The 18842-nt window shown below is 44.1% G+C and overlaps 1 protein-coding gene across 2 annotated transcripts in view; it reads right to left on the bottom strand.

The window, feature by feature from the left end:
• The window catches only part of PRPF19 (pre-mRNA processing factor 19), a 253313-nt gene that overhangs the window by 192416 nt on the left and 42055 nt on the right, over positions 1 to 18842 (bottom strand). For both annotated transcript variants that reach the window (XM_044084000.1, XM_044083998.1), the window contains exons 3-4: positions 3463 to 3539; positions 1602 to 1743 (exon numbers count right to left, since the gene is read on the bottom strand). In XM_044084000.1, coding sequence (XP_043939935.1) covers positions 1602 to 1743; positions 3463 to 3539 — 219 coding nt within the window. The remainder of the gene's footprint in view (positions 1 to 1601; positions 1744 to 3462; positions 3540 to 18842) is intronic.

The following is an 18842-nucleotide window of genomic DNA, read 5'->3' as shown; positions in this document are numbered from 1 at the left end:
CTCAGCGGCTCCAGACCCATCTGAGGGAATAGTTTCTGAAGGTCCAATACCTTGAGCTTCCAGCGGCCTGGTCGACTCCACGTGGGTATCGGTAGCAGCCTGCGAGTCTAAAGTAGCGGTCGTCAGGGGCTGCAAAAGCGCCTCACTGAGAACCAGCGACTGGCTTAGAAGCCTCATCGTTGGTTTTGGACCTCTGATGCCTGTCCTTTTCTTTGCGTTTCTTGTGAATTCCGGTAGTCTGATGGCTATCCAACGACATTGTATAGTTAAATCTTCTGCCAAAATAGTGAAAAGCAAAATCGTACCGATGCTTAATAGTGCATTGGTTAAATCTAGCACAAAACCGACAACTAGGAACGTCGTGGTCAGAGCCTAAGCAAGGAATACAGTAAGAATGAAAGTCCTTATGAGGTATTTGCTTCCCACAAGAAATACAATTATTAACTTTTTCTGACATCGGTCTGGAGCAAGAAAAATGTTCCCCAACGGGGTACTTATCTTTTTAGAGAAGACTTCGGATCTGAAATTCGAACACGAAAATCTAAGGAATCTTTCTAGCAACTAGTGTTAGATTGACCAGTGCTACCATACATTTTATTCCTCCACTTCTGATTTCTGCATGTTTTCACTACTCTGAACTTTTACTCACCATAAGTTTCCAAAAGCATGCAAAAGAGTTGCCGCATTTGCAGACAGACATCACTCAAACACACCACTGGATCATCACTCTCGGAGCTAAAAATGGTTAAAATTCAGCCAGAATTTTTTTCGTCGGTTAAAATTTGCACATAAATTAATATACTTCTAAAAATGTTCCTCTCTCACCACTGCACTAATCTGTTGCAAGTCATGCTGCAATCTTAGAGTTATTACATCCACACAGTATCCACTCCAAGTACAAGAAATACACTTGAAGCAACTTATCCACTGAACAGATAATCTATTCCGCAGTTTAACACAAAATTCAGGAAAAAATAATGTACAAAAGATGCCTAAGAATCACCTGCATTCAGTATACTCATCGCACTGTTCTATAAAAGGTGTGAGATATCTGAGTCTATCACAGATGATTACAATTGCTTCTACTGTGATTACTCTAGCAATTTTCTATTCTCTGCTCTGTAAACACGATTGCTCTTCTGTCTATCAACTGTACTTCTGCTTTGATCGCCAGCATTATTCTCTCCATATCTGGTACCATAAGCATTCTCTAGCATCAACAATATTTTTCTTACGCTTTTTCATGTCATGTTTATGTGCATTTTTTATACATATAAATTATTTAAGTTGTTGTTGGATGTTCTCTTAATGCCCTCTCGGAGCTTTTCTCTCCTGGGGTGCCACTGCAAAGAGATGGACCCAGCTAATAAACGACAGAAGAGGACTATATCGTACATCCACAGGACAGTAAAGTAGTGTAAAAAGGCTGCATCAGCTGCTAAAAGCAAGAATGATGACAGATGTCAGAGAACAGATGTCACTTTATGGTTGTATTCTTATACATTTGTTAGCAAGTGAAAGAATATACACACAGAAATGTAAGGCTTCAGCAAATGGATTCAATGAGTTACCAAAAATGATCTTGCTTCATGAACTCTTACCTTCTCGAGCAGCTGTAACTTCTTTTGTCAGACGTGCAATTACACGGCAAGCAGCATCATGCTGATACAGAGCATGAGACAACTCCTGGCGGGTTGTCTGAAGCTGCTGACGTAGTGTAAAACTGTGAAGCATCACAGCATCCTGCAACAAAAAAGTTTATTAAAACTCTGAAGGAAGCAATGCAGTATACAGATGAACAGATATGTATTTTTTCTACCTACTTCTAAAGCCCGACTCCCAGATGACCAACTTTCAAAACCCAAAGATGAAAATCACGAAAGTTCAGAAACCCAAACGTCAATTTTTACTAGGGTAAGTAAATACGTGACCAACTGTAAGCAAAACTCATGCAGAAGCAAGTAAAACCCACACCCCCGCAACTAAATATACCAACTCTGTGATCGTAGGAAGTGTTTACTTACCCTAGTAAAATGTCGACGTTCAGGTTTCTGAACTTTCGTGATATTCACCTCGGGATTTTGAAAGTCGATCATCTGGGAGTTGGGCTTTAGAAGTGGACACATATTTCTTACACTTGCTATACCAGTAAACTAAGTAAATCTCCAACCAATGAATACACTGACTCTGTTTCTCAGAAAATTCCCACACTCTGGAACAGGTTCCCCATCCATGTGAAGCAGGGTTCCTCTCTATCCCTATTTAAATGCAACTTGGACCAATGGATGGGTAATCTGAAATCCTTTGTCTGTGATGGAGAGAGGCATTCAGTAAATCACCCATATACAAATTAAATTTGTGGGTCAAATTTGGATTCCACAGCTCGGCTTATAAGGGCCTCATTTGTCATTAATCTAGTATACACCTATGAACCTACATCCACAGATACATACTGAGGTACAGAGTAACCTACCTCAACTTCACTGTCTCAAATACAATGGCAGCCCATCTACATGACTTACTCCATGACCCAAACAGGCCATTAACCAATCATCACCCTCGAGTGATATTTTAGAAATGAAGTCATCCCAACAACCCATGGACACTCAGTTACATCAGTCAATTAATCTATGCCATAGTGGATAGGGAAGGAAACCAAAATGAACTTACACACTGTAAAACTCCGCTAAGACATTATTTAGAGAACAGGACTGAACTTGCAGCTTTAAGGCAGACAGGAAGCATCATCAACCAGTTCATCATGGAGACAAACAATTTAATTCAAGATATCATGCATCTGCCTATACCCCTTGAGTCACACCACTAAAGCAGCTTCCTAACCAAAAAGTGAATCACTCTTCAGTTTTACAAACACAGTAACTTTATCCATCCACAAGCTGATCAGAAATTTACTACACCTGACTGCACAAAACAAAATTTCTGCCACTCTTCCATCTCTTTTCAAATATATCCATTCACTCCTACCTAATGAAAACTACTCCACTGCAATATGTCATTCTCAAGCTCCCAGCCCCTTAATAACACAAGTGTCTCCTTATAAGAAATGAGGGAAAAATGTATAACCTACCAACAACAAAGCCAAGTGAAATCAACATTCAACAGTCATCACAGCCATCAATGTGCCTTCTGGAACCCCAAACTACCACATGTTCCTGCTGTAACACAAGCAAGCAAAAGCATTGCTTGTATACTTTTCCAGAGGACAAAAACAATCCAAAAGGAAGAGTCAGGCTCCAATGGCCTAAAGAATAAGGCACTGGTCTCCTAAACCAGGCATTGTGGGTTCAAGTTCCATCTGGGATAATATAATGGTTAAGATGTTTACCTCACAGACATAAGGTACTAGGTCTGATTCCCAAATCTGAAGGGAAATTAGTTAGCTTAAAATGTGCTGCAAGAGCAGCTAGTCTTGTACTTATCTGTGAACATTCATTCACTTACCCACTCATCCTGCAGAGCTTTCAAAATAGCTGGGATGCTAGTTGCCGAAGGAGGCTTTGGTCGGATAGGATGAGCAACTGCAAAAGAGCATGAAACAGAAATAATGAGACGGTAATCAAATTAGCTGGCAAGCAGAACTGTATTTACAGAAGAAATAAATGGTAAATGTCTTCTAAAGCTGATCTCTACAAAAAAAAGAGAGAGAGAAATAATTTATGACAGCCACAAAATCAGCTTCAGTTTCAAAGTGAAATTCTTAAAGTGATCTACTATACGCTGGACATTACCTATACTTCTCATGCACAACACACACATGTGCACTTTACTGAAAGGAATAAATCTCAGTTCTAGGGAATTTTTAACTGTTCATGAAGATTAATTAGAAGGATGAACTGCAAGAGAGAAAACCTATGACAGGAGATATGGCTGTCGAAGAAGGTAGTAGTATGCCTCTGAATCAAGAGCAGTGACAACAGCTGACTAAACACCTCAACTCCACATAAAATGAGAAAAGGGTGATCTTCAAACAAAAAAAAATGTTCAACTAGAAAACTCAACTTTATTAAAAACTTATAGGCAAGTACTTAAAATGGCCTGCAATGGCAGCTAGCCTAACCCTAGACAATTTTCCTCTCCATTCAAAAGCTTTCAGTTTTCAAAAATGTCATCATATGGTCTCGACTATATGAATTTCAAGTTTATGAAAACTATCAACTGATAAGGATCCTGATAATTGTATACTACCCTAAGAGGGAACAACTGGGATCATACTATGGATAACTTGAGGAGACCCATGCATGTGATAAAGCATTTAGGAGCCATTTCTGTCAATTAGTAGTACAAAGGGCAGTCTACGGGTATATTTCCCATTACCCATCCATAGAGCCAAGTTGTGCTTGCGTAAGGACAAGGATGAGCTTTGTTTTAGAATGGGGAGTCTGTTCCACAGAAGCAGTATCCTCTGCGAGATACACAAATCCTTCCAAAACATTTATTTAGATCCCTAGACACATTACTTCTGATGCCATTTGACTTGATGATGTGTAGTAGGTCCATCAGTATTGGATTAAAGGATACCTTGTATGCCAGACACAGGTCACCTCTTAGAGGTTTAAAGGATACACAGTATAGTGACAGGGCTTCAAGTTGGATCATGTAGGACATTGTTTAGGCCTTCTATCCTTTTAGTAAGGTATTTCTGTGGGCATTCCAGTTGTTGCAGGTGTCTGGTCAGATACATGCCATGGAAGCATTACATTCGATGATTAGTGAGCCCTAATTAGGCCAAAGGGGGACAACGATATCCCTAGATCTAGGCACACACCCTTTATTTATAAGCTGTTCAATATAGGACTGCCTTACAACAATATGCACATGCTGGTCACCTGTTGGGTCACTGTACACACAAGTTCCCAAATAACAATTTCAACTCTTAGGGCCATAATGTCAATGTAGTAGATTCTCCAGGGTAGATGACTTCCCAAAGGATAGGATAATGCATTTCTGGCATTTAGTTTCAGTCCATGATTTTGGCAACAGCTGTTTATTTGGGGCAAACCTTCCTGCAGGATGGCCAAGTCATTTGGGGATTCAATGGCCTCCCCTAGTATGCAGTTTCTGCAAACTTAGTAAATGCAAGAGCCCTTTGGTATTGGCTTTTGCTTTAGAGAAGTACATGCCAAACAGAAGAAGTCCCAGCACTGAACACTGGGGGACTCCACTGGTAGGTGGTCTCTTTGTGGAAGTAGCTTCCCCTAATTTGATATCCTGTGTCCTGAGACGCAGGAGTTTAGTCCCAGTTTACTCAGCTTTTCTACTATGCCCAAGTAAGGGATTGTCAAAAGCTCTGATCAGGTTGTAATAAACAGTGTGCACTGTTTTACCTTCATCCATTGCTTTGTTGACCTTTTCAAAAAAAGGTCCACCAGGTTCAGTAATCATAATCTGCCCTCGACAAATCCAAACTAGGACGGGTCCAGTGTCTGGAGATTCCTTACATCCTTATTGATTAGTTCCATGACAAGTTTTTCTTTGACCTTGCATATGAGGCTGGTCAAATTTATAGGTCTAGAATTGTGTGGTTCCGTGGAAGGTCCTCTCTTATATAGGGGAATGGCTGTAATTGTTCTCCATTTGCTTGGTACAAAACCTGTATGGAGGCGGAGGTTGAACAATGTTGTTAAGGGACATGGTTAAATCTTGCTTCATGCTATTTAAGCTTCATCCATGGATACTGTGCGGTTCATCAATACAGTATTTGTAGCATGTGATATCACTTTTAGTACCTGGCCTTGTGTGAATATCTAGAGGGGAGCCAGTTTCAGGTATATCATGTGAGTCAGGAGGAAGGATACAGCGGTAAGGTTAGAGCTGAATTTATCAGCCAGCAGGTTCACTGTATTTTCTGCCTCAGTGTAGATAACATCATTCACAATCAGCTCAGTACATTGCTGTGTTGTGCTTCTAAATTATGAATGTAGCTGAAAAATACCTTGGGACTTGCCTTTAGCTTGAGTAGCCATTTCAGCCTCAAACTGGGCCTTTTTGTATTTTCACTAAGCTCCTGATTGGTTTATTTCAATGAGGAGGACTCAATCACTCTCGTAATTACTCTTCTTACTTTTGGTCAAAATTCTTTTCCTTTTATTGTAAAACTTAATAGTATGGTTCCACCATGCGGGTTTGTTTCTGGGGTTTACCCTGTACTTGTTCCTTACAGAGTACAGCTGCATATGCAGCTGTTTACATGCTGGTACAGTGCAATAGTGTATGCTTTCACATATTTAGTGGAACAAACTGGGTTTCATGGGGATTTGAAGATTGCCAATGCATCACTTAAAGAAATTTTAAACTAAACACTCCTAAGACAAAGGAACCTTGGGTGGAAGTCATCTCTGGTTTCAATTTTATTTCAAAAGAGATGGCTTTATGGTCAGACCTAACAAAGGGCTGGTGGAAGATGTCCCCATATTAGTAGGACAAAATCCAAGACGTTGTTCCCTTAGGGCATATTACTTGTACTGACAAAGTCTGAGAATCTTTGCACTTGTGTACTAGTGGTGGTGGTGTATGTTTCCCAGTCTACACATGGACAGTTTAGATCACCTAGGAAAATGCTACTGGGATTAAAACTGAGTAAATATACTTGCTATAGATAGGTGCTGTGGCTTTCTTGGCCATAGAAAGAGTTCTATAGCTAGCTAACATACTGATACAAGAAATCTTTTGATGGTTATTTGGACAAAAAGCTCTAATGCAATATGTTGCTTTACCAACCTCAATGTGATTCTCTTCTGGATGAAGGCTAAGACACCTCCACCTTTTTTCCTCTCCTGCACAGTAGCTGGTCTAAACATATGAAAGGTGTTATAGCACACAGAGTGCTCTCCACAGTTTTAAACCATGCCTCAGTCAACATGCAGACATCAGTGTTCTTAAGGTGAGAAGGGCTTACAGGGAGTGGAGTTTCTTGCTTAGGCTCTTAGTATTAAAATCAGCAACACCTTTACTTGTTTCACTATGTTGGTAGGTTTCTCAGGTTGGCACTGCCTAATAAAGGTCTGGATGGATGTAGAAAATGGCTTTGCCAACAATAATTTATTTAATAAGACATTTTGGATATAAAACCAAACAGTCAGTAGAGGTCAAGGTTGTACTTTATAGTGCGTTTGTAAAAGAGTACTTGTAAAATATTTAGTGGAAGCCAAAGCAGGATATTCTCTAGGTTCTATACCCCGTAATCAGCAAGTGTAAACAACGGATGTTTACACTTGCTGATTACGTTGAATCATTGTCTCCACGGGTGCTCTTGGATCTGGTTATTTGTTGCTCTTCAGTTTTACGTGAGTTCCTAGGTTCTATACCCCACTCGGTGAGACTGCAGCCCCTACTTTTTCCTGTACCGCATTGTTTTATTTACTGTCCAAGTCTGAAATATAATTTGTGTCTTTTGGGTGTCCTAATATAGTACTATAGAAATTGTTGATAGAAAATGTGCAGTTTTAAGATTTTTTCAAGAATGCAGTCATGTTAAGCATGTATAGTAACTTAAAAGCTTAATGTATTATTTACTGTATTGTGCATTGTTTGTGTGACAGAAGATTGCTCGATTTTAAAAGCGAGGCTATAGAGATGTTCTAGTTATTTTCAATTTTTAAAAAAAATTGATTTTAAAACAGAGAGTTGCAAAATTGTGATGTGAAGTGAATATATTCTTTTTTTTTTTAAAACATGTAATACTGAAGCAATGATTTTTTTCTTTAGGAGATGTTATTGTAATGGTGGTGGTTGGTCACTAGAGGGAGCCTTTACATTAGTTTTTTTATAAAATGCATATTTATGGTTCATAGGTATGCACTAGGCTATCAGCCCTAAGGCCTACATAAGCCGGGCCAAACGAGGTTCCCTGGCTTTCGCCACCCAAGAAAATTATTTTCCTGTGGCCCTGTCGAGCAGCGCCACAGCAGTGATCCCCGGGGTGAATTTCCTTTTTCCAATCCAATTGTCAAGATTTCTCTTAAAGAGGGCTAATGAGGAGCTCTGCTTGACATGAATGGGTAGCCTGTTCCACAGCATGGAAAGTCTCTGGGACAGGACTCTATCCCTGCAGCATGTTCTGTTTATTGTGGTGACAAAGTTTAGGTCCCAGGAGCGTGTGGCTCGGAGAGATTGGGATTTCTTTAAGTGTAACATGTCCATCAGATCTGGGTTAGACATGGCTTTGTATGCTAGGCAGAGGTCGCCTCAGAGTAGGCGATATGCGACGGAGTAGAGCTGGAGTTTTTTGAGACAGTCTGCGTATGGCATCTGTTTGAGGCCGGTAATCCTCCTAGTGAAGTATTTCTGTGGCCTTTCTAGTTGTTGCAGATATCTTGCCAGGTACATGCCAAATGGGGTGTTGTAATCTATAATGGGCCTGATGAGGGATGAGTAGAGAGGAACAATGACCTCTCTTTTTCTGGAGGAGAACCCCTTTGTGATGAGGTGTGCCATGTAGAAGGATTTCCTGACTACTGTGGTGACGTGATCATCAAAGAAGAAACTACTGTCCAGCTGTGTCCCAAGGTCTCTTATCACACTTTCGGTGTTTAGTAGGCTACCACCTATGTGGTAGTTCATGGGTACAGTGTTTTTCCCAAAGGGTATGACAATGCACTTCTTGGCACTGAGCTTTAGGCCATGACTTTGACACCAAGCATCAGTCTCAGTGAGGCCTCTGTAGAATGTCCACATCCTTAGGCAAATCTATTATGGGTCCTTTATGGGTTTGCAGTCTTCTGAGAATTTCATTAGCCAGAGACCAGCTGTATTAGCCTGGACTTCAGAGTTCTGTCAGTGAGCCAGTTGGCCACCCATCATGTGACCTATGGATTTATGCCTAGTTCAGTGAGCTTATCTATAACAGCAGAGTGGGGGATGGTGTCGAACACCTTGGCGAGATCAAGATAGGCTGTCTACACCACCTTGCCATCGTCTACACTTCTGGTGACTGCTTCGAAAAAGTCAATCAGGTTTAGGAGGCATGATCTAGCTTTTAACAAACCCAAACTGAGTGGAGTCCAGAGTTTGGAGGTTACCTAAGTCGTTGTTTATAAGCTCCAGGATTAAGCTCCAGGATGATGTGTTCCATGGCCTTGCAGACCAGGCTCTTCAGGCTAAATGGGGCAGTAGTCCCCAGGGTCAGTGGTGGCACCTCCTCTGTGGAGTGGGATAACCATCGCTGTGCATCATTCCATACGCACAAAGCCTGAAGTGAGGCTATGGTTGAACATGGTACTTAGGTGGGGGTTCAGTTCGTTCTGTAGTTCATGCAGAACGCAGGCTAGGATGTTGTCCGGTCTCATGGATGCTGTGTTCTTGGCTTTGGAGAATGCGGTCTTTACTTGTGTGTCCATGATTACAGGGCCTTTGCAATCTTCCGGTATGGAGATGGGCCCTTTGGGGGGGCGAGTGGGGGGTAAAATTTGCACTGAACCAGTCAGTTGGTTCGGTAAATGTAGTGATATTGTGCTGTAGTTCCGTGCAGATCTGTGTGGCCATTGAGATTGTTGACATAGCTGTAGAAAGCTTTGTGGTAGTCTTTAGAATCCATGTCGATTTTAATTTCGTAACTAGTTTTGGAGGATTTTATGAGGGATCTCAGCTTCTTGCTGAGGCAGACCAGGGAGTTCCTGCAATCATGGGATTTTACTCTTTTTTTGCAACAGTTTTCTTCTGTTGTAGAGTTTGTTTATGGCAGGGGACCACCAGACTGGCTTCCTTTTTTTGGAGGATAGCATCTTCGTTCTGTTAGGGATGGCACGGTCCATGCACTCGTATATGTGCTTATACAGTGCTTTTGTATATGATTTAGCAGTCGTGTCTCTATTTTCCATCTGTGTGGGTAAAGTGACGTTGGCCACTTCTGAGTTAAGAAGCATAAAGTTGGCTTTGGAGAAATTTTTTTACAGTGGTTTCCTTAATGGGGGGGGGGTGGGATATGGGTGTCTAGGGTGATTAGCTTGTGGTCGAACCTAAGCAGCAAGGAGTTGACCTCTGGTGTGGAGCATCTGTTACGCATATAGGTAATGACCAGGTCCAGGATGTTGCTTCCCCTGGTAAAGGTATGGACAAGCTGATCCAGGGCATTGGAATTGATGAATTCGAGAAAACGTTGGGTGTATGAGTTAGTACACTAGTAGTTTTCCCAGTTGATGGTGGGGTAGTTGAAATCTCCCAATATTTAGGGTATTGGGCTGTAATCTAATATTATCCAGTATACTGAGAAACACGAGTGGGCATCCTGGGGCATGGCGGGGGATCTGTAACAACCTACAACCTGAATTGCAGTCTTGCCCAGTGTTAATTGTACTTAGATCATTTTGGATGCATTATGTTGAGCAACTAGCCTGGAGGTGTGGATATCCTTTATGAATATGAATACGACTCCTCCTTTAGTGTTTCGGTCCAGGTTAGGTGGCCGAAAGGTGTGGTAAGAATTGCAGCCTGGTAATGCAGGGGTGCTTTCTGGAGCCTTAAACTAGGTCTCTGTCATTGCACAGATGTCGATGTTCTCCATTTTAAGGAGTGCCTTGAGTGAGTGCATTTTGAGGTTTAGACTTCCTGCACTGAGTAGCATTACCCGTACGTCTCAGGTCATTCACTCCAACATGGACAAGGACACAGTCATATTTGTACTTGTTGTGGAGTGACCAGAGTGCATGTGTTATATGGCGGATCTTGGCACCCGACAGGCAGCTGACAGTAACTTTCTCCTTGTCTAGCCTGGTGAGAGGGATGTCAGTATGCCTGACTTTAGAGTCGCCAATGACTAGTGTGTTGGGTACGTTGTTTTTTGCCTTATGGGCTGAGGTTGAGAGGCACACTGATTTTGGTCAGCTATGTGTCATTCGGGTAGTGTTGGGAGGTGGTGGTTGCTTGCGTTTCAGCTTTGGAGGTTTTTGTTGTTTGGGCAGATTTTTATTGACAGCCTCCGCAAATGTAGGTGTATATTTTGTGTTACTATGTGTGGGTTTGGGTGGTGCAGGTTTTGATGGCCTATGTGTAGAGTGCGGTGTGGTGTTTACTTTATCCTCTTGACTGTCTAGTCCAATCTTGGCTCTAGAGAGCTTGGCTTCCAGTTTGGCTATGTAAGTGCATCTCTGACAGGATGTAGTGTTGGATGGATGGTAGGAGAAGCGAGTTATCAGTGTACATGAGGCAATTGCTATATTGCCCCAAGATGCCCAGATTCATCAGGTGGACAGAAGAAAACACCGGGAGCTGACCCCTAGACATGCCTGGTTAGTGCTTATTAATTTAAGTACTAAGAACCGATTTCCTCTTGATAAGTGAGGAAAGTTGAGTGCTGCAGTAATTCGTAGATTATTTAGTACTTGCAACGAGATTTGGACAGTGCTGAGCACAAAGAAACAGTTTTGACTGCTAAAACTAGAAAAGTGGCTAGTTCTAAGGGAAAATCTGAACAGCAGACTTTCTGGCACCGGGAATAGTTTAACCGTAGTTAAACACCACTGTGCAATGCGCAAACACGGGTTTTTAAACAGAAAGATGAAAGGGATAGAAGTAGCCCAAAATGGCCAATAAAACTACAGATTCTGAGCTGAAACCACTCCTCCAGCGACAGATAGGCTGTTCAAAGCTCACCACTCTCACTGATGAACAGAGAAGCTTCTCTCTACCTTAGAAAGGTCTGGGCAACACAGAAACTTACAAACAGCCCAGAATTCATCAAACTCTGAAAAACTGACTCTACTGGCACTAGAAAGGTGGGAAATGAGTAGAGAGAGAGGATTTTTTTTTCAAAAGTTAAAGCAGATACAGGAATACAAACACTTTTAAAGCAGAAAAATGCTATCGCACTTGTGTGTGTAGCCCTTAACAGTTAAACCGCTAAAAAACACTTAAAAATGATCAATTAAAGTGCAAACAGTATAAGAATACAAAAAAAGAAGTTATGTACTCACCATAATGTTCCATCTGAGTAGTTATACTTCATTTTTCTGCAATCTGTGGGTATACGGATCCGTATCGGATCCGAGCCGGCAACATTTTTCTAGCATCTGCTCCAAGCTCTGAGCTCCTCTCCTTACCCATAATGCCCTACCATCTCCTATCTTCCCTCAGATCGAGTTTGCTGCAACTAACAATATATATGCAACTCAACCCAATAAATCAACCCTGAAAACAGGATAAGGTGCAGGGGACGGAAGGAGGGAATGTTGCAGAAAAATGAAGTACAACTACTCAGATGGAACGTTATGGTGAGTACATAACTTCTTTATCTGACGTAGTTAACTTAATTTTATCTGCAACCTGTGGGACAGAGTCCCCAGCTACTCCGATCCTGGGAGGCTCTTATGGAAGGATATTCCTGAGCACCGCAGAGCCAAAGGATGCTCTACCCCTCGAAATGCACCGCAGAGTCAAAGGATGCTCTACCCCTCGAAATCAGATACAATTTGTAATGGGAAATTAAGGTATGTGAATTGGCCCATGTCGCTGCTGCACAAATATCATCCAAAGGTACTGTGGACCAAAAAGCAGCAGAAGTCGCCATGGACCTGGTAGAGTGAGCCTTAACTATACCAGGAGGAGATAAACCTTTTGCTTTGTAGGCATGTGAAATGCAAAGAGTGATCCATCTGGCTAAAGAAACTTTAGAAATAGCTTTTCCCATAAACGCTTTGGAAAAGGAAATAAACAATTGGTCAGTCTTGCGGAAAGACTTCATTCTATGAAGATAAAAACGAAGTTGTCTATGAACATCTAACAAATGGAGTTTGTATTCACCTTTATTTTGGAAGTTGGGAAAGGAACGGGCAGATTAATGGACTGGTTTATGTTTGCTTCACATGCCACTTTAGGTAAGAAGGAAGGGTTAGTACAGAAGGAGACCCTATCCTTATGGAAGACCAAATAAGGAGGCACGGCAGACAGAGCTTGAAGCTCAGAAACCCTCCTAGCAGATGTAATGGTGACTAGGAAAGCTGTCTTCCAGGATAAAAATTTCAAATCCACCGAAGCTGCAGGTTCAAATGGAGGAGTCACCAATGCCTGTAAGACAAAGGTAAGGTCCCAAGAAGGTACAGAATCCTTGACAGGGGGCCGTAACAGAAGAGTACCTTTAAGAAAAGCCTTACACAGCCTAGAGGAGGCTAAGGCCATGTTGTCTTCACCAACGTGAAAACTGGAAATGGCTGCCAATTGTACTTTCACTGTGGAGGAACTAGCTCCTTGCTGAAAGATACCAGACAGGAAGTCCAACATCGCTGGAACAGGGGCTGTGTAAAGGGATATATTTTTCTCTGTGAGGCCCAAATGGAAAAGCGCTTCCATTTATTGCAATAATGTTTCCTAGTGGAGTCTTTAAGAGAGGCCACCAGAATGGATTTTACCTGGGATAAAAGATCGGGAGTCCTGGCAATTAAGGGAACTGGAGCAACCAAGCTGTTAGCTTGAGGCTGCCCAGATCGGATGGACGTGTCCCAGACAGATGGGAAATTAGATCCGGGCAGGGTTCCAGAACCCACGGGGGAGCTAAGAGACGAGACCAAAGGAATGGGAACCAAACCTGACAAGGCCAGAATGGGACAATGAGGATCACTTTGCACCATAGTCGGCAAGCTTTATGCAGAAACTTCGGAATGAGAGGTAAAGGTGGATAAGCATACAGAAGCCCGGGGGGCCAAGCATGGACTAGAGCGTCTCTGGGACTTCCCCTGGTGAGGGAATCAGAGCAAAGAACTCGCTGCACTTCGCGTTGGAAAGAGATGCGAAGAGATCGCAGCAAGGCTGACCCCATGCAAGGAAAATCTCCTCCTCTACTGATTGTTTCAGAGACCACTCGTAAGGCATCAGAATGGCCCGACTCAATCTGTCCGCTAAAATGTTGGAGCTCCCCGGGATGTGCGTTGCTATCAGAAACCGACCGGTGGAAATCGCCCATTCCCACACTCTCATGGCCTCGCGACATAGAGGATAGGATCTGGTTCCCCCCTGCTTGTTGATATACCAGACAACCAATATGTGGTTGGACTGGGGGTGACGCAAATGGGCGTCCTTTTGATATCTCTGGTGAAGTTAACCACCAAAGAAGAGATGTCCTGCAGACATGATTGATCTTGATCGGAAATTCCATGGGCAGGTCTAGCCAAGACCACTGAACAGCCAGAGTCCATTGAAGAAACAGCATGTGAAGGCGCGCTCAAGGGAGAATAGATATGGCGGCAGCCATGGAGCCCAGAGCCCGGAGAACCTTGCTCACCTTTGAAGACTTGAAGTTCGCTATCTGAGATATGTGGCACCTGAGATGTAGAATCCTGTCTGGAGTTAGGAATACCTTCATCTGCAAAGTGTCAAACCGTGCCCCAATGAAGTCTAGAGTTTGTACTGGTTGCAAATGGGATTTGTGAACATTGACTGTAATTCCCAGTAGGTCTGCTAACCGAATGAAATAATCTCAGGCCAGACACAAGTGATGCTTGTTGGTCGCAGCGAAGAGCCAGTCGTCCAGGTATGGAAACACCTGAATACCCTGAAGCCTCAGGTGAGCCGCTACAACTGCCATTACCTTGGTGAACACCCTGGGGGCTGTGGTGAGACCAAAGGGTAGGGCTCTGAACTGAAAATGCCTGGCTCCCACCTGGAAGCGCAGAAACCTCCTGGAGCTTCTGTGTATTTTGATGTGGTAGTAAGCATCCTGAAAGTCTAACAAGCACATCCAGTCGCACTCTCAGAGATAAGGTAGAATGGACTGTAGGGGTGACCATCTGGAATTTCTGTTTGGCTACCAACAGGTTTAATGTTGACAGGTCTAGAATGGGCCTGAGGTCCCCCGTTTTTTTTTGGCACCAAAAAGAACCTCGAGTAGACGCCTAATCTGAACTGATCGGGGGGGGGGCCTTTTTGTTGGCTCGTTTGAGAAGCAGCTTTGAAACCTCTAGAGCTGCAGCCTCCCTGTGCGCGGGTGGAACATCCGGGAGGTGTTTTGTAATATTTGGAGGGGCAACGAAAGGAATAGAGTAACCTCTGAAGAACCCAGCGATCTGTCGTAATGGACTCCCATGCCGCTGGGTGTAAGGACAATCGTCCCCCGACTGCCTCCGGAATAGGACAGTAGGGCAACCCCTCAGGGCTGCTGACCGGGTCTCTCAGAGAAGGGTTCCATAGACCCGAAATTCCAGGGACCCCCTCTACCTCTGGGTCGGCGTCAATCCTGTCCCCCTCTGCCTCTGGGGGAATAGCTGTCCTGAGAATCCCAGGAAAACTGAGATTTTCGGAACCACATCTTCTTCTGTCCCCTTTGATTCCTAGAGAAAGACCGCTGAGGGTTACAGAAGCGGACTCCAACAGCAGACAAAGTCTTCCCGTACTTTTCGCTCTGGACAAGTGTGTCACGTACTGTCTTCCCAAAGAGGGAAGAACCATTGCAGGAAGCGTTGATAAACGACACCTTGAAAGGGTCCACGAACTGACAATCTGAGCCAGGCATGACGCCTCATGGCTATGCCTGTCCCAGCCGCCCTAGCTGCTCCTTCCATGGCATGGTAAAGTAGCTGCATAGATGTGTTTGAGACTGACTTCAGAGTAGACATTTTTGCCGAGAACAGCTGTCTGTCCTGCGGCGATAAAGACTCTGGGGGCGACTCAGCAAATTCCGAAGCAAGGTCTCGCTGAAGCTGAATCACATGTGCCAAAGAATTCAGCGCACGGATAGAAAAAGTCACTGAGGAGTATACGCGCTTCCCAAACCTATCCACTGACCTGGACTACTTGTCTGGTGGGTGGACTAAGGAACTCTCCTGTGCTAGTTTCTTCTTTGTGGCCACTGCGACCAACACAGCATCAACTGGGGCTCCTTTCGACCAGGGTTGTCTATCAGAAGGGAGAGATAACCTTGTCAGGGCGTTTGGGGATGGGCTCTACGGTTTCTGGCTCCTTTGTTGCCCTTGTGGTGATGAGGTCCACCAAGGGGTCCGCTGGTTGGGACACCCAAGAAGTAGATGGGCCCATGCCACAGGCCTCCAGGAACACTGACTCATCCCCAGAAGGTTTTGGGGCTGACCAACCTCCCCTCTGGCGGAGGATCTCCATAATTTCTCCAAAGGAGATGTCTTCGAGAGGTGACCTGGGGGAACCTTCTCCTTCATCTAAGTCAGTGTCAGTAGTGAGGGACTCGGGGGAGTCCAAGTGCCTCCTTTTGCACTTTCGCTTACGGTGACTCTCTTCAGTGGGACTTTCAGAAGGGGATCCGCGAGCCGCAGGGGTTTCCTCGGGGAAAATGACCTGGGGATCCTCTGGCACGGGCTGTCCCTGAGACAGGATGAAGGGAGTAGTCGCCAAATCCAGGGGTGCCTGGGTGGTATCCGAGGAGATGAGCTGGGGTCTCAATCCCTGGGAGAGAACCCTCTCCACCACTTACAAAGGCCGAGGGAGAAGTCCTTCCTGGATCTGAAGCAGGGATCGGAGCCGAAGATAGGGTAGCCTGAGGTCCGAGGGAACGGATCGGATCCGAAAAGGTTGGAGCTGAAGAATCCATTCCCCCGGGTCTGACTCCCTGTCCGCGGCTCCGAGAGTCACTCGGATTTGAACAAGTCGGATCCGAGGAACTCAAGGTAACAGCCGGAGTCGAGGTTGGAGGAACTGTCGGCGCCGAGCTACCAGCCTCGAAAAACCACGGATCCAAGAGCCCCGAAGCACGGATCAGTGAAGGAGAGATAGGGTGGAAAAGAGGTATGGAGGTCACCCCTCCAGCGGGAGAGGGACCTAGCAAGACTCCCATCTGAATTTGGGTCTGAATAAATCTCCGCATCATCATGTCCATATCCATGTCCGATAGGCTCCGAGTCGACCTCGAAGAGGCCACCGACTCGGATCTGGCTGGTCTGCGCAGTGGCATGGAGGGCCTCGGGTCTGAACGTTCCAACGGCTCCGGTGAAAAACACGGAGACCGGAGCAGTGGAGAAACAGGCCTCATGGTCTTAGATGGGGGGCTGAGAAAGAGCTCCCTGTCTGGGGATCTCTTACAATGCCTATCCTTTTTCTCCCTTTCTTCTCTGTGCCTTTCCTTTTCCTTCTCGTTTTCTTTGTCAGACTCGCTGACTGAAGATCTGTCCTTTGAAGACCCATCGCCAGACAAAGAGGGAGGTTGAGTCCCTGTCTGGGTGGGAGGTGGTACACTAGTGACCGAGGCAGATTCCAGTATGGCAACAGGGAGAAGGCCTTTGGCAACTAGCTTGGCCTTATGATCCCTAAGGGCCCTAGAGTTGAAACCTGAACAGACAACACACTGAGTGGACAAATGTGCCACTCCTAAGCATATCACACACAGAGTGTGACCATCGGCAGGGGAAAGCTTATGGCCACACTCTGTACATTTTTTGAACACAGGCTTTGGCTGGTCAGCCATAGTCCTGCACTCCAAGGTACAAGCACTACCTTTCCAAAAAAACACACACAGGTAGGGGAAGGACAGGCCTAACTACTACTCTATACAAAAAAACTTTTTTTTTACACCAACGACCAAACGTGATACTACAGAAGGGGAGGAAGGGAAATCCTAGTCAAGCACACCTAGATATCAGCAAAAAAATTCTACTTACTATCCCTGAGCTCAGAGCAAAGGAGACCACGATGCACACTACTGGCGCGGCAAACGAGATCTGAGGGAAGATAGGAGATGGAAGGGCATTATGGGTAAGGGGAGGAGCTCGGAACTTGGGGCAGATGCTAGAAAAAAGTTGCCGGATCAGATCCGATACGGCTACGTATACCCACAGGTTGCAGATAAAATGAAGTTAACTACTTCAGATAAACAGTTTAAATAAGTAGCAAAGTTAATAAAAATGGTCGGAATAATGCGGCTAGCAAAAATAAGCAATAAAAAGCAAAACAGAGGTACTTAACCCACTCAAAGTCTCCCTGTTCTCTCTCTGCTGCTGTAAGACTCTGCAGGACACCCAGGCAGGCTCTTGCTGAGGTAAAAAACAATGGCAGCAAATATATAAAATAATCCAGTCAGGCAAAAATTAAGACAATACAGAACTCTGAAAAGTTAAAGTGCCAAAAATTATACTTATCAGCGATAGATTTCCAGATTATTTGAGAGCACTCTTCAGTCAGAGCACAGGAGTTTCTAGGTTTGCACAAGAACTAATACAAATATTTTTAATGGCCGTTATAAAGACCTGGTTTGCACATAATATGATTTACTTACAATGGTTTATAAAAAGTTTTAAACTTATTATAAATATTTAATTAGAATTATTATTAACGTATTTATTTTTAATAGTTTAAAGACAAATTGATGTTTGAAATGGTTTTAATTAGATAACTGATGGGATTATAAAAGAAAGATAGTATGGGATACATTGCATCTAATGAAGTCTTTGTATTGAGGACGAAAATGCGGTGATTTAAGTTAAGCGTTTGTGTTTTATATGGGCGGCCACAGTGGTGCAGCGGTTAGCATTGCTACCTCACAGCAAGAGGTTCTCTGGTTCGATTCTCGGCTGGGGTGCCTTCTGTGCGGAGTCTGCATGTCCTCCCTGTGGTCATGTGGGTTTCCTCTGGGTGCTACGGTTTCCTCCCACATCCCAAAGACATGCAGTAGGTGGATAGGACACTCTAAATTGGCCCTAGGTGTGAGTGTGTGCGTGTGTGTGCCTTCTGTGGAAGGTTGGGTGCCAGGCTGGCAACTCGACACTGTAAAAACTCCACTGCCAATCATGAGCGGACAGATGATCAGCTGTGGCGACCCCTAACCGGGAAAAGTCGGAAGAAGAAGAAGAAGTTTAATGTGTTTTACATATTAAAGAAGTGCTTTTCATTATTTGGTTGTGGACTGCTGTTTCTCCTTCCCAGGTGCTATTTTGGTCTAC

The sequence above is a fragment of the Protopterus annectens genome, chromosome 9.part0 (genome assembly GCF_019279795.1).
Source record: "Protopterus annectens isolate FY-2018-M chromosome 9.part0, PAN1.0, whole genome shotgun sequence".
NCBI lineage: Eukaryota > Metazoa > Chordata > Ceratodontiformes > Protopteridae > Protopterus > Protopterus annectens.
Note: the sequence above shows the minus strand (reverse complement) of the source record. Positions and strands in the feature narration are given on the sequence as shown.